At 39.4% G+C, this 16,932-nt stretch overlaps 1 protein-coding gene across 1 annotated transcript in view; it reads right to left on the bottom strand.

Moving 5' to 3' along the window:
• Positions 1–5,609: 5,609 nt before the first annotated feature.
• Positions 5,610–16,932, bottom strand: part of RAMP3 (receptor activity modifying protein 3) — a 43,266-nt gene continuing 31,943 nt past the window's right edge. Inside the window, exon 4 of the mRNA XM_071736216.1 lies at positions 5,610–6,899. Within this exon, the coding sequence (XP_071592317.1) occupies positions 6,644–6,899 (256 nt within the window). The 3' untranslated portion in view covers positions 5,610–6,643. The remainder of the gene's footprint in view (positions 6,900–16,932) is intronic.

Raw genomic sequence — 16,932 nt, 5'->3', positions numbered from 1 at the left:
TGAAGCCCAGAAGTGGTTAGTGGTCTGAAGGCCTCACCAGGGTGAGAAGTTTATTTGTGACATCGTTTACTCTGGCCCCTGGGAGGCAGCAGACTTACCTATGAAGTCCGGTCTATATATTGGGCCCCCGGGGCCCCTCCACAGGAAGTCACCTACTACAATGACCCATTGATTTTTCTTATTAGGGTCAGTTTTGATGGCTGGCCTGAGGCAAGTTGGTGGTTATTCTGGCCTTTGTGAGCCCTCAATCTTGCTCACAATAAGATCCTCCTGTTACCTGTTCTGGAAAGGCACTCTACATTGTGCACTTCTTAAAGAAACACACTTTCTCCATCTCTTTTTTTCATTGACCCCCCTCCTGTGGGTTACTACAGGAAGGCTGGAAGGCTTGCTTATGAAAGGCTATGGGATCCTCTGCTTCAATGAGAGTTACCTCCTATTCTGTTTTTGGAGAGATCATTTGGTGAAAGTGATCAATTTTTCTCTCACTCTCCCTGATGTTTCTTAACCTACTCACCTCTTCCCTGAGCTCCATCACTTCATATTGGAGCTGTGCCACCCGGCTAAGCATGTCAGCAACCTGCTCACACAGCCATAGTCAGAGATGTCCCCTGTTGCCAGTGCGAGGCTGTGGCATTCCTCACAGCCTGTGGCCTGTCTAAAATATCCATTTTGTTGGGTGCTGGGAGCACAGTCTTCTTCCTCCGAGTAGCCACCAACCCTTCTTGAGTAAATTGCAGCTTCTCAGCACCCTGCCGCTCTCCTTGCCTGTGAAAACTGCCCTGTGCAAACTACCATGTGCCATGTCCCTGTTCACCACACTCCTTGGGGATGTTTAAATTTCCCTTGCAGCTCCTGGCCATGCCTTTTCTGCACCTGATTGGCTCCCACCGACTTCCTGGTCCCACTGAAGCTTGGGAGGTGTGGAGTGTGGGGGGTAGCTGAGCTTAGAAACCCCTCAACACTATGCAATTTAACCCTCTCCTCAGGCTTACCTCAGTTGTTGTCACTGCTGCTGCCACTGCCACCTTGCCAACTGCCCCTCACTGTTCTGCCCCTCTCAGATCCCTCAGGGTCTGAAGACTCTCCTTCTTTAGTTCCTTGTATTCAAACTTCAGTTCTTCCACTCAGACTATGTTGTTCCACCCCTTATTCCATGTCTCTCCAGACTCATTCAACCAGCCATACCCTGCCTTTATACAAGACTGTTAAGTTCAGGCTGCTGATCTTCATCATGGCAATTTCTCAAGGCAAGACAGATAGTACAGGGCTAAATGGGGTTCATGCCCTCGCATGCTACAAGCTCTTGAGACTCTTGGATGCCAATACTTTACCCTACAGAAAAAAAGACAGAGGAAATATTGATCCCTTTGTCTTCCGCCCCCTTCAAATCCCTCAGGGTCTTAAGACCCTCCTTTAGTTCCTTGTAGTCAAACTTTAGTTCCTCCATTCATACTATGACAGGTTTCCATCTAAAGATCATGCTTCCCAGTATCCATACCATTTTCTATGAACAATATGAAAACAAGTGAGCATGAAAAATGTTCCGTGGCTGATAAATTTTGGAAGAGTACTGAGGAATATAGTCAGATATCTTCACAGGTCATCAATGAGAATTTTTATGCCTCTTTAACATCTGCACTGAGGAGTCCCATTGTCCAGAACAGAAAAGTCAATAAAAAGTAGCTGGCTCCCTTAGATTATTTGCCATGTGTGTATAACCTAGTTGCCATTCTTAATGCCCTCTGTATTGACTGAGAGGTCCAGAACATAGTACCTTTTTGAGAGAACATTGATTTACTCTTCTGAACTTAGTTATTATATTACATACATTAAAGAAAAGCAACTTTCGGGCACAATGATTGATGAGGCAAACATTATCCACCAGATACATTCCACCACCCTACATGCTAGTCCATATGGACAAAGTGGTGCACATGAAACCTGGGGAGTGCTCGGTTTGCACTTCAGCATAAAACGAAGATCCCAAACCAGGGATAGAGGCAAAGGACAATCACATTAAGCGGAATGATCTGAATTTTCAGAAGAAACCACAGAATCACAGAATATTAGGGGTCAGAAGGGACCTTGAAAGATCGGTCCAACCCCTCTGCCCTTGGTGGCCGTGCACTGGCTGCAGCTGCTGAACAGTAATGTAAATTCATCTGGACATACAGGCTATGTAAAGAAAGGCATTTTTAACATAACCATCCATTTGGTTGTTGGGATTCCACGGGTGAAGGAAAGGTTTTTGGTTCCCTCTGCACAAACTTTGCAGAGACATAAAGAGCATGCAGGATTTCCTCATCTTCCTTACCAATGCACAAAGGGACATTTGCTACTACCCTGCTTATGGTGATGTTGTCCTCTTTGAAAGAAGTCCTGAACTGTTGTGTGACCATACTTTTCCTGGCACTATAAGAGCTCTTTTCCTCCTTTGGCCTTCACCCTTAATATTTTTCTTCAAGGTGATGGAAGCCCTCTGAGCCTGTGTCATGCTTCTACAAGTAATTGTCTTTTTCTGTCTAGTCTGCTGAAGCTTTTATATCCCATGAAAATATACATTGCCCCTGTTGTTCCTGAATGCAAAAACCCCTAAAACTTAAAGCAATTATGCAATGTCAGCTAACTACTTAACAAGCCTGTCACTTCTTTTCTGGGCTAGGTTTGTCCTGGGATCAACCTCTGTTCCATTTCTAGGAAGGATTTTCCTAGAACCATAGAATGGTTTGCACTGGATGGAACATTATTCATCTGGTTCCAACCCTGCTACATAGGCAGGGACACCTCTCACTATACTGGAGTTCTCAAAGCCCCATCCAGTCTGGCCTTGGACACTTCCAGTTTAAAACCATTAGCTATCATCCCATCTTTAAATGCCCTTGAAAAATATCCCTCTCCAGCTTCCCTGTAGGCCCCCTTCAGTACCTTCAAGTACTGGAAAGCCACTGTAAGGTGTCCATGCTGAACAACCCCAACTCTCTCAGCCTGTCTTCTAGAAGTGGTGCTCCAGCTCTCTGATCATTGTTGTGGCCCTCATATGGACTCTTTCCAGTGTCTCCAGAACTGGACACAGTATTTCAGGTGGGGTCTTATGAGAGCAGAATAGAGTGAGAGACTTGCTGGCCACACCTTTTTTTTTTTTTTTTTTTTTTTTTTTTTTTTTTTTTTTTTTTATGCAGCCCAGGATACAGTTGGTCTTCCGTGCCATAAGTGCACATTGCTGGCTCGTGTTTAGCTTCTCATTAACCAACACCCCCAAACCCTTTTCCTCAAGGCTGTTCTCAATCCATTCTCTGCTCAACCTGCATTTGTGCTTTCAACTAGTTATTTTCTCTCTGTTTCAATCTCTATTTCCTACTAAGACTGTGTTGTTACATAAAATTAATCTGTAATTACAAAGTGAGCTGGATTCTTGCTCCAAATGTGATTTCCTTGGCAACAGAAACAGATTTTAGGGTAAAGGTAGCAATCTTCATTCAGCAGAAAATAAACACCCTTACTAACACATATCACAAGTTATCTCAAAAGATCCAAGTTACCATTCTGTTCCCTGTTAATGTAAAGAACTGGACTCTGTGGTTGCTTTTTTTCTTTAAAACATTATAAATGTTTCTCCAGATTTAACCACCGAGGCTGCATTAAATTATCAGTGTAATTTCCCACATACTGTTTCTCTGCTCTTCTATCAAATACATAACAAAAATAGTAGAAGATCACACTTTGGATGGGAAAGACACGCAAAAAAATTTAAATTTTCACATTTGAAGCATTTGATAGTGACAAAATCCATCCCTTTACCGTACAGCACATGAAGGAAAATTCACTGTCTTTTATTCAAAGAATTTTATATTTCTTCGACTCTTTACTATGTGGTTTCCAAACTAAAGTTTTGAAACTTGCTTTGGAGCCTGTTGCATTTTAAAGTAAAATGAGGATTAAGATGAAACTCCATGCAGAAAATAAAATTATTTGGTTTGGGCACATAAAACGCTTAGACAAATCATCTTCCAGATCATTTCAATGGGTTGGATTTTATTACTTCATGACTAGTTTCAGTGATCCAAAACATTTTAATGAAGAAAATAATAGCTAAGTAGAAAACTAACCCAAAATCCTCAGTACACATCATGCTTCTTTTAGAAAAAGCAGTTTTCTGCTAGCATCTAGTGAATAAACAGTATAATTGGAAAAATTCACAGGAAACGCCCTAGGAAACTAATCATTCTAATATTAGGGTAGTGAAAAAACAAGCTGGTGCCTTCAAGTCTTGTGGAAGGATATGAAAACAAACAAGTCCAGATACAGCTGTTCTTTCTGTATCTACAAATAAATCATTCTAGACCTCAACAGGTTGGAGAGCTGGGCAATCACCAACTGCATGAAGTTTAACAAGATTAAGTGCTGAATTCTGCACCCAGGATGGGCAACCCTGCTGGCAAGTACAGACAGGAAAGAGCAGCTGGACAGCAGTGTGGCAGAGAGGGACCTGGGGATCCTGGTTGATGTCAAACAGAGTATGAGCCTGTAGTAAATGTGTGGTAAAATAGACTGTTTCCCCCCCTCCATTAAATTTATTGACTTTTAAGCCAGGAAAGAACCTGGACATACAGTGGGAAAGCTGGGGGAAGGGTGTGGCTCAATGGAATACTCTGTGCAATTTGTAGGACATATATGAGCAGCAGCTAATGTTTCCTCACAAACAAAACATAAAATATAAAATAATAGTAGTTACAGACCATGACAGAGCCATCAGTGTGCCCTGGTAGCCACAAGGGCCAATTGTTTCCTGGGGCACCTCAAGCACAGCATCACCAGATGGTCAAGGGAGGTGACTGTCCCACTCTACTCTGCGGCCTCACCTTGAGTACTGTGTGCAGCTTTGGGCACCAAAGTATAGAAAAGCTAGTAGAGAGGATCCAAAGGAGAGCAGCAAGGATGGTGAAGGGTCTGGAGGGGATGACTTATGAGAAGAGGCTGAGGTCACTTGGATTGCTCAGTTTGGAAAAGAGGATGTGACCTCATTGTGAGGATGTGACAGGCTGACCTCACTGCAGTATACAGCTTTCTCGCAAGGCAAAGAGATGGGACTGGCAATAGTTTCTTCACTCCTATGACCAAAGACAGGACTCAGGGAAATGATAGGAAGCTAAATCAGGGGAGGTGTAGGTTAGATATCAGGAAAAGGTTTCCATCAAGAGGGCATCTGAGCAATGGTACAAGCTCAGGGAAGTGGTCACAGCACCAAGCCTGACTGAGTTCAAGAAGCATTTGGATGACGCTCTCAGACACATGGTGTGATTCTGAGGGTACCCTACACAGGGACAGGAGTTTGAGTTGATGATCCTGATGGGTCCCTTCCAACTCAGCATATTCTGTGATTCTATGATTCTAATTTGACTCAAGCCTGGAAATGCTTCTTGTTCACACAGACCTAAATTTCAAGTACTGGGTCAGAATCTTAAAGCAGAAAAATCTAACTAGCAGAGATATGAAATATGATTACTTGGCCCATCAACTTGTATTTTATTTGTGTGTATAAGGCATGGAAAAACAACGAGTCACTTCTAACAGATATTGTTCGATTATTATACAACATAAACATAGAATTTGTTTTATTTTGGGCATGTGATCTTTATTTAAACTGTTACATAGGAATAGCTTTATAGAATAAGACTTCTGAGTAGATTTTTTATCTCTTTCCTCCTCTCTTTTGTCCAAGCTTTGGTGTTCATACTTTATTTCCCACACTCTTTATAACATGAAGAATTATTTATGAACAAAATTATACTCTGAAAGGCACCTCAATCAATGTGATAACTTTATATTTATTTGTAGGATATCACTTGCACAAGCTGAAGTGAAAGTGGGAATTTAAGCATATAGTGAACACAAGCGATGAAGAATATTATAAAACAGGAAAAATAAAAAGTCTGGCATATGGTAATTTCTTCACTGCTCCTTAGTATATTTGTAATCAACCAAATTCTTCTCACATTTTCCAAATCTGTAAAATAGACCTGTATATCTTCCCAGAGTTTGTAATCCATACAATTCCAAGTAGCCATACTTAAAGGCATTTTATAAGTAATTTTATAAGTTGGTATGATAATTTCCGCAAAAGGGACAATCACTGTAGACATAAATTGTTCCTCTGACAGGACAGTACTTCTAGTTCTTGACAATGATGTTTTGATTAGCTTCCAGGAAAAGATGCCACTTGGTTACACCCATACTCAGTTCCTTTGCCAGTGATCTTTGATCCAAGTCACAGGGCTTATAGACAAAAACCTTGAGTATCTTGTACAATACCCTCTTCCTGGAAATCGATGTGACACCATGCATACTTTTTATAAAGAGTCTCTCCTGGGGTCTCTCCTGTTTCTGGGAGTCACTTTTGAATGATGATGAGGCCCGATGAACATAGAGAGCTTTGCACCTGCAACACTGATGGCCAAGGTCAAAATCAGTGACTTTTGGCAGCAGCAGGAATCTCTGCATTCACAGGAGAACTGTCTCTCAGCATCTCACATATTCCATTTCAGCAGATCTGAAATCTTTATGTTGAGTTTTTCTCTTTATCTTCCTTTCTTAGTGTTTTTGGAAGAAGGAAATAGAGAAAAAGAAGGCCCAGAGGAACAACTTAAACCAGGATATCACTTCTATTGCTGCACCATACTACTAATGTTATCATGGCACATGTCAACATAACTGGGATCAAGATCAGAGTTATGAGAATTTCATCTGGTGGATCTTCCCATTGAACCTTTTTTGAAGTACAATTTGAAAAGAACTGTTTATGAATTCCAGTGATAAAGCCCTCTGTAAGGGGGTTTGGCCAGAAGCAACTTGCATTGTTGGCTTCACGTTCTGTGCACTGGGTAAAGTTGTCGTAATACCTACGAGAAGATGAAAATTAAGAAAATTTTAAATCAAATGTATATTACAATTAGAGAAAGCTACATTGGGTGCCATATAGAATCTATAAGCGTGGGTCTTTCACATAGATCCTCTTCTGTAGGAACTTTAATGAAAGTTGCTGATACCAAATACTGCACAGTGAGCCAGAAGAACTGACTCCCTCATACAACCGAGAGATGTCCCAGGTTGACAGTGGTCACGAGTCTGTCTTTTGGGTGCTTGTTTTTGGAACCAGGACCTCCTAATGCCACTAATAGAACTCGAATGCACTCACTGAAGCTATTTACAATATCTTCAAAAAACATACACACAAATGTGCCAAAACCAGAACATTTTAAGCAGAATATGGGTAATTCACACCTCATCTGCCATTGGATACGATGTTGTGGTCAAAATGATGGGACCAGGCCACAATATGTTGTTACTGTGTAACCATTTAAGTTCTGTTGTATCCTCAGGAAACAACAAGATAATGGGAAAATAAACACACACATAGAAAGCTTTTCCCAACTCCAACGATGACCAGCAGGGGAAAAAAAACCTAAACCAATCATTCCTAATTACGTATCTTCACAATGCCCATGAAAGACTGAGAACCCCTTGTAATGCTTAACACTTGATTTCAACATAGCAAGTGCTCAAATTTACCTGTCTAGGGATAACTTATATTAATGAGAATTGACTATGCTTCAGGGAAAAAAAAAAAAAAAAAAAAAAAAGGAAAAAATAAGCCTAGATTAGAAATTGGATATATTTTGTGGTGTTTTCATAAGCCAAAGAAATTCAGAAAGTGAATGGAGTATGGGGGAGAAGATAGAAAATTAAGAAGGCAAAGATTGTCTTGTCAATACATGAATAGGGCAAGAAATAAGGAAGTGCATGACTCAATAAACTTACTTCAAAGAAAAAATAAAACTAGAAAGGAGAGAGCAAGAAACCACAAAATTTCCCTCTGTTTTAAGGGATAGATAGCATCCTGCACTATTAGCTGAAGGCCCTATCCTCCCTTTCAGTACATGTGAATTCTCCTGATGAATGACTTGTTCTGCTGTTAAGTACCATGGAGTACTACTGTTGGCTCAGTCCTCTGATGTGAGGTAGTGGAGGAGAGAAATTCAGTGAGTCAAGACTGAAGTCTATTACATGTCTGTCAGGGCAAATGTCTGCCTGTCCATGCTACAAGCACATAGATTGAGTATACAGGCTGTAGAGCATCTATAGTTCCAGAGCTGTGTTGACAGAAGGAGAAAAAGCCTCAAAGGAACAACCTCCTCACAATTCTCATTACCAGGGAGATGGAGCAAAAATATGTATCACATACCCTGAATACCAAAGGTAAAGCACGAATTGTTTAACCTCCAACCCTGTGAAATTTCCAAAGAAAAAGGCCTGATTCCCACTCAGCAAAGCTATTCTTCCACTGGAGTTGGAATTCAAACTATTCAGGTAAATTAGTCAAAATTTAAACTGGACTTGAGCAATTAGCTCGGGCCCCACGTTGGGTGCCAATCGTGCTGTACCTTTGGTATTCAGGGTATGTGATATGTATTTTTGCAGCTGGAATGAATATTAAAATGTGGCTTATTTTCGATAAGCGCTGCTTGAGAAAAGCAGCTGTGATATGGTCTGCAATACTAGTATACAGTGCAGTACACAGTGCAGTGGTGTTTCATATAAGGATTAAAAACTTTGTTGGTAATTACATTTTCAGCCTTCTTTTGAGGAAATATACCACTCTTAGGCTGAGTTCACCAGATTCTAGTCAAAATGGCATTATGCTTTTCATAGTTTTGAACCTCCTGATTCTTGTAGGCAATGTTTTTCAGGTGTCTGTGAATGTTCTCATGTGTTATCATATGTTGGACAGGAGTAAGACAACTACAATTAGGGGAACGAGCACACCTCGTAAAGAGAGCACCCCCACTCCTGCCTCCGCTGCCGCTTCTCGCCCCCCCTCATGCAAGGGCACAACTCAGATACCGCTCAGCCGGCCAGCATCGCCAGGGTTTCTGCTACAGCTGCAGCTGCTGTCTCTACCCCCACAGACACTGCTGCTGCTCAGAAAGCAAGCCCTGCTGCTGCTACTGCTGCAGACACCACAGCCTCTCTCCCTCAGCCCACACAGTTGATTGTTGACCCTGTAACTAGGAGAAAAGGAAAACAATGGAAATCAGAATTGAGCCTTAACCCTTCAAGGTCTGAACGAGATGACCATGTGATAGAGGAAATAGAGGATACTGCCTCTCCTCGTAGAGCAGCTAGAGCAGACTCTAAAGCAGAGTCAGCTGAGGAGGACTCACACTCAGAATCTGCTCAGTGCTATTCCATGAGGGACTTGCATACTCTGAGAGAAGACTACAGCTGTTTTTCAGGTGAACCACTTCTCACTTGGTTACTCCAATGCTGGAAGGAAGGGGCTGCTACCATAACATTAACTCAGAGGGAAGCCAGGCAGTTGGGATCCCTGGCCAAAGATGCAGGTATTGATCGGGCACTTGGGGAAAAGGCTGGAACCACCAGCCTATGGAAACGACTGTTGTCAGCTGTAAGGGAGAGATATCCCTATAAAGAGGAAATAGACTGCCCACAGATCAAAGCACGTACACTTGAAAAAGCCATCAGGTATCTGGAAGAATTGGCTGTACGAGATCTGATCTATAATGATGATGACATTGAAGATCCTTATCACATGCCATTCCCTAGACTGTAGAGGCTGTAGAGCATCTATATTTCCAGGGCTGTGCTGACAGAAGGAGAAAAAGCCCCAAAGAAAGGTTGTTCTACAATCTCCTCACAGTTCTCATTAGCAGGGAGATGGAGCTGATGCCTCTTTATTCATAAGCAAATACAACAGATAATCTGCCAAGTTCACACACAAGTGTTCTAGCATGCAGATGCTTATGTTCATACTGTATGAATATTTTAAGCAAAGCAACTAGAAAGGAAACTTTTGTGACAATGTCAGCAGCCATAGGGAAATAACAGAAAAACAGACTAAAAATAAAATATACTAGCTGTTTATTATTTTAGTAGTGGCATTATTCCATAGGACCTGGTAGCATTCATTCTTTATGTCCTGAGACTAAATTAGAAGCTTAAGATGTCTAGCTAAATATGAGAGACAGTCCCTGAGGACTTGAAGGATAATACCTCTAAAGACATGCCTACAAGGTTCAATAGACTGCAGTGCAGAGTCAGCTAGCATCCAGTTGCCCAAGCAGGTCAGTGTTCTGTCAAGCACAGACATGAGGTGGGGCTTCAGACAGCACTGGGCTTCGGTCCAGCCCTGCTTAGTGCCATACTATCATGAGCCAGCTGGTCTGATAAAGGACTCCTTCAGATCTCTGATGCTACAGCCACTTCAATTTGACCATCTGTTTATGCAGAATAACAAAACCAGTAAGTCCAAGCAACCAGAGCAGACTTCATATATAAGTATTCTAAACTGAGAGATTTAATGATATAAACCTTTTTCCTATTTTTTTCCTGAGTGTAAAACACTGTCTTCCAAGAATTCTGTAGATTTTTTTCATAAATGTTAGATGGTGTAAACAAAAACATTTCTTACTGATTTTGCATTTCAAGTACAACATAGAAAAATCTGGTTAAATGTTGCCAAAAGATAAAACTAATTAGGGAGTTATATTGTATTTGAAAGATTCAATCCTTGAGAGCCAAAATGGACTAAACCAACTTTCTTAATAGCTTTAATTCCTTACACTCTTCCCCTAATACTGTCTCTCTCAAAAAAGAAAAGCTATTTGCATTAAAACTGGGTTTTGATGTAACTGTGAGAATGTAGATAATAAAAAATCTCAACTATTTGAGAATTACAAGTGTGTCAGTAAATCTCAATTCACTTAAATATTTATGTAATTATTAAGTTAGAGTTTATGCACTGCCACTGAAAGTTCACATTAAAGAAAAATCCTCTGCAGGGCACTGTGTAACAGCTGCCTCAGAACTGAATCCTCATTACTGCAGATTGGCTGTTTTGTATCTGATCGACTGATTTGCAAATTGTTGAGCTTTTTGAGAGCAAGGTAGGGGTTAATAGATATTTGTCTCCAATTAAATTCTCCTATGCTTAATTTTCTTATGTGCTATGTAATTCTCTTCATCCAAATAGTAAAGGGCAGTGTAGAAAACCTTTCCATTTTATATGAAAAAAATACTATCACAAAGATGCCCTGCTCTGACTGGAGGTACTTCAACACAAATGTATAAAAATCAGAGACTCTGAAAGGAAAGAATTATATTTTCTATTTGTTCCCAGAACAAATAGATGGAGATCAGTACAGCAGCACAAGCTCCTTCACCTCTCAGGTTATAAGGAGGTGTGGGATTATCATTATTGTTATTTTTCTTTGTGCTGGGTCACATCTGTTTCAGGCTAGCTGCAAGGACATTAGTTAGTTGAAATTCAGAAAAGGAACACTCACTGGGAGCCAGGTCACAAGCTTTGAGATTAGTGGGCTCAAAAATCAATGTATTTGTTTCAATGCAGTTCAGTAGTCCAGTACCAAAACTCAAAAATTAAGTATAGTATGAGTATCAATTTTTTTTAAAGATAAGCGTTTACCTGATATGGTCAGGAGATTCACTGTAAGTTTTATTGGGGAAGAACCTACTTGGTCATACTGTGTATTATGATGAAAACTACTGTATTTGTCTTCGGAGCAATCTCTAATCTGAAATAATTTTCGTTATTCTAGAACAATACTTCATTTTCAGAGTCCAACCACTTCTTCTCCTGTCCTTTCAGTTTCCACTAAAATAGATAATAATAATTGTGTGGTTAGCTTTTGTCAAAACTTTAGAAAATTGTATTTTGTGAGTTATTTTACTTGCAAGAAAACATTTTTGTATATATTTATCTGTAACCAAAAACCTGGTCAATAGGCAATTATCAGGAAAGCTATTTGTCTTAATTGGACAGTGTTTCATGGAGTGCCCACACAAACTATATAGAGACAGCTGAATGTGTTACGTCGCACCAATATGAGGTTACCCACTTGCCAGCCACTCAGGGCACTGCTCAGTCTAAGTGGGACCTTGAATCTTGCCCCTAGTTTCTCACATTCCCAGGGAGGAGTGTGATAAGTTCTTGTTCTTTCTTCCTCAACATCCCTGCACAGAAAAAATTCCAAGATGACTGATTTACAAACACATAAAACCCCACAACTCCCTCCTCCAAATTTTCATGAAACCAAGAAAATAGATAATTTCATTCAGAGTTTCAACAAATGAGCACTTTCCAAAGAAAAAATGTTCTTCCATAAAATCCTAAACAATTCTCAAAATGCACTGTACCATATAACATGTTACTGAAGGCAAACTTTTGAAAGCGTTTGTTGGCCGCAGCCAGTAGACCCACCAGCAGTTTCAGTAAGAGAATTTTGCCATCTCTCCAGCACTTATGGATAGAGCACCCTGGAGACACTCTGCACACATACAGTCAGGGATGTTTTGCTATTGCTTAATGAGATGGGTTAGGAATTTTAAAAAATAAAACATTTACTGCACTTTCACCATCCCATTTTACATAAAATCATCTTCATGATTAGTGATATAATTACAATAGGGAATGACAGTGTACATACATTACTAGTTAATTTTTTGTTGCTGAGTATACTCCAGAGACACTCACTCTTTCTACTACTCTACAGTCCTAGAGTCGAATCTAGAGGTGCTGTTCCAGGATTCTACATATTATATGTTGTATTTTAATAAAGAAGTTTTAATTTTTTTTCCCTCCCAGATAGTTCAAACAATATATTTCTTTATACATAGTCATATATTAAATTAGAGTTCAAAGTGAGTGATCATCCTTGTAACCTCCACCCAGTCTGGAATGAGAAATGCTGAAATAATAATTACTTTAAATATCACACAATGGAAAAGGCATTTCCAGATGAAGTACAAAACAACCTCCATCCCCCAAAAAACCCAACAGTCTATTCTTGTGTGGCATGCACCCAGATTTTACAGAATTTAGGGTTGTAACAGTCTGGATAAACCTCAAATAAGGATCCAAACTTAAGAAACCCCCTGAGGTTTCATCATCACATTAAGAAGATATCTTTAGTTTTGTGATCAACTATGACCTTATAAACATATTGGAATATTTCTGAGCTTTTTTCATTCAACATCTCTTCAAACAGGTTTGTCCCTGTATATCACCGTTCCTTTAATCATGTATCTTTTGCCAAAAGGAGGATGCTCACAGTCACAATTGTACCTTCCTGATCAGATCAGAAGTTGTGCATCTCCAATATAAATTTCAACCAGAAGAAAGTAATAAACCGACAAAGCACAAGGAAACAAATTAATGTGGTGGAAAAAGGCAAAAAAGGCTAGTTAGATAACATCATAAGGTATAGTTTTCTCTCATGCCAATAAATAATGACCATTGAGACAGAGTTAAATTCATATTGAAAACAATGAATACATTCTAGTGTGCTTTGAAATAATTACAGATCTCCAGCCTTGGTTTTACATCAACAGCTGTGTGGAAAATGAAAATTAGTTGAATAAACTGAAAACCCTAAAATGTACAACTGTTACTAAATTGTTGTTAATTTCCTGAAGATACAATAAGAAAAGGTAAATTATAAAGATTAACTGTAGACATAAACAGTAGTTTACATACATAACATGAGTCTCCAATGAGCAACAGAAACTAACACATTAGGCAGATGTAGAACGAGAGAAATGTACCCTGACAGTAGGTGCTATGTTATAAAGATAAAAATGTAGTATTGTTGGAAATTTACCAAGCCAGAAGCTCCTACTACCAAGTGGGCTTTGCCTTCCACCAATCCTGCACTATAATGTAATGATTACTTAAGTTATAAATTTAGCCCATTTTGGGGGAACAACAGTTCTGAGAGGAAGTATTCTCTGAAGCCATCACCATGCCATGTCTAGAGGAGCCAGTCTCTTAACTCCCTTGAATTAGACAAAAATAAAGAGAGCAAAGACAAATCTTAATCCCACAAAAGTTTGATATGTATCCAACTTCTTACATGCACGACACCTCCTAAGTAGCCATTGTCATCAGTGATGATGTGTGGAAAAAGATGTACTTAGTACACTGAAGAATTTGGATTGGGTCTCAGATGCTGTCGGTTGCCTCAAAAGACGCACATGGAACAGGCATCCTAGAATTCAAATGCTGAAGCACTCTGCAAATGTCTGGCTTGCAAAGGTTCATTCATGTACTGCATCTTCCAGGTAAGTTTGTTTTGCTCCTTAGTGATGATCACCACACTGCAGTGTCACTCTGCTCCATGCAGTGACCTGGTTCAAGAGCTGTGGCTTTAATATATTCATCTAAACAATTATTAACTATGCTATTGCATAAAAAATAAATTATGTGAGAGTACACTTGTGAACATGCCTCAACAAGAACAAAATCTAAAATGAAGAAGGCTGAACTTGTCCAAAGAAATCCTTCTTGAGCTAGCTTATTTAAGAGTGGCGACACAGAAGTGCTACTTTAATGATGAACATGAATTCTCCTGGAAGTTACCAAATTGAGGCAAATCCCTTCACCATTTTGACACAACAGATATTAAGCTGCTACATTAACTAATGCACACATCAGACACGTTGCATTTTTGCCTTAAAACTGCATGTATAAGTATACAGTAATCTGTAACTCACTTTTTAAAATCCTCACTGCTCTGTTTCCAAAGTTGACTTGAATTACGATGCTGATAACAGAGTAGCTCCTAGAGACTACAGTTACAAAGGCAGCTCATTTCTGTGTAAGTGCTTGAGACATAGCAAAGTTGCTTGTTAACAAGTTCCGTAGTAAACAGATGTCCCCAGGTTTGCAGCATCAACCCTACTATCTCAATGTAACAGTGCAGAAAGGAATGGGGATTCAGTGCTGTTTTGGGAAGTCTGATGTTTGCTCTCTGCCCTCTCTGGTTTGCTCTCTGCTCAACACCAGCAGCTATTGAAGTAACAGTGCCATTTGATGGAAAACAGAGAGAATGGCAAGGAAAAGAATTACAGTGAACTTGTTATTCACTGAACAAAACAGAGTAATTTTAAAAACACAGGCTCCTGCTGTGACCTAAAAAAGACACATCCAATTTCCAAACCTTGAGAAGAAAGCTTAACCAAAAAAATAGTATTTTGAAAGACGAGACTTTACATGAATGATAGAGGATTGATTAAAAGTGCACCTTTTACTATATTGTACATTTAATTTTAGTAAATTATTATATTGCATCTAATTAACGTAACTCATTACAACGTTTTCTCACTTTTCCTCCTTCTGTCTCGCGTGAAGGATTTTTTGGGAAATAATTTTTTGTTTAATATTTTATGCTTCATTTTATTTTATGAGTAGAGCTTAAGTGTGAAGTATGAATCTGGAGGGACATGAGCCTTTATGAGATCTACGGCAATTGTTTAGAAACAATCCCTACAGGCAGTCAGTAAAAACCCTTGAAATCATGTGTGTTATATGTAATTTCAGCAACAACCATTCAAAAAGTATTTGGGAATTCAGCTCATATAACCAAAAAGTAAGGGCAATTTAACTTGGCACAGATGACAAAATTTCTACCCTCTGCTTTATTCCTCCTCATCCAGCACCATAATATGCCCTCTTCGTGGATCAGTTTCTGGACCATCATGCTGTACAGCATAACACTGGAGCACCACAAAGACTGTAGTGGTCTGCCCTGATCATGAAGGTCTGCGTGTGTTCATCAGTTAGATATCTGTTCCTTGTCCCTCTGTAAAAGGAGGCTGGAGTAGCGTTTTTCAACCTCATAAAAATACTGCGTAACAAAAGACAATATGGTCTCTGATGACTACCTTAATAGGGACCATTTGTGTTCTATACACAAATAGTTATTGCATCCAGTTTAGATGTCTAAAAACTTCTCAAGTATGTAAAAACAATCCTTGTATTATTTGTTTTATTACCTTGTGTTACAACAAAGTTGACAGTAGGATTATATGTTTCTCATTCTCAGCCCTTTTTGCTGTGCTCCTCAAATTGTACGTAGCAGGTTAAACACAGCAAAGAATCCTACCCTTTAAAATTTCTGCTATGAATTTTAATGACCCAGAGAAATGTGGCATGTGAAATGTGAGACATGTTACTGTGGGAACAAATTAGCTCACATAAGCCTGTGCCTCACCTTAGCTGCAAAACAAATCCAGTGGTTTCTCTGAGATTTTTCACAGTACATTCCTCTTCAACAGATGTTTTGACATTAGCAGCTGGTTGCAATCACTGATCAGCATCTAGATCAGACTTCCTGAAGCAGTCAGTGAGAAAAGATGAAAAAACTTACACAACCTACAAAGAAAATTACTCCATTTGGAAGGCTCTTACATACACACTCAGCCAGCAGAAATAGTTAAATCCAAGCTTTAAGAACTATGGGCATATAATTTCACTGTGGATTGTACATGTTCCTTCCATAGTTTGTTTACCCATTCATCTTCATGTCATCTGGCTTTCTTTTCTTTAACATTTTACTATGTTTCTTTGAAAACTAGGCACTTCTATTTGTTTAGTTGGGCCAAACTGTAATAGGCAATAATTCCATTGACTTCGAAATTGAGCAATAATTTTAGGACTTTTTTTGCAGAACATTAGATCAAATTTAGATCTAGTCACGCACACCTTCTTTTCTTAATTCCCTTTTCAAATCTGTACAGAACATAGGTGGACCTCATTCATCATCTGCAATAGGATTGAAGACTATTGCTTCTGCTTATAGGATTAATTTTTGATGTAAAGGGTTCATGTAAGATGTATCTGGATCTCTTGCTTAAGGAATTAGTCATACCTGGCCTCTCAACTACAGTCCCATTGCAGCCAGACCAGGATTTATAACATAGAGTATGGTGAAAAATAACTGACCATTACTAAAGGTCTAAAGTTTATGGACACTAGCAGATTTTATATATTTAGCTGCTGTTGCTAAATATTAAGAATATAATATAGTAATACAAGAGATATGAAATTATATACTA

Source organism: Heliangelus exortis, chromosome 2 (genome assembly GCF_036169615.1).
Source record: "Heliangelus exortis chromosome 2, bHelExo1.hap1, whole genome shotgun sequence".
Classification (NCBI taxonomy): domain Eukaryota; kingdom Metazoa; phylum Chordata; class Aves; order Apodiformes; family Trochilidae; genus Heliangelus; species Heliangelus exortis.
Note: the sequence above shows the minus strand (reverse complement) of the source record. Positions and strands in the feature narration are given on the sequence as shown.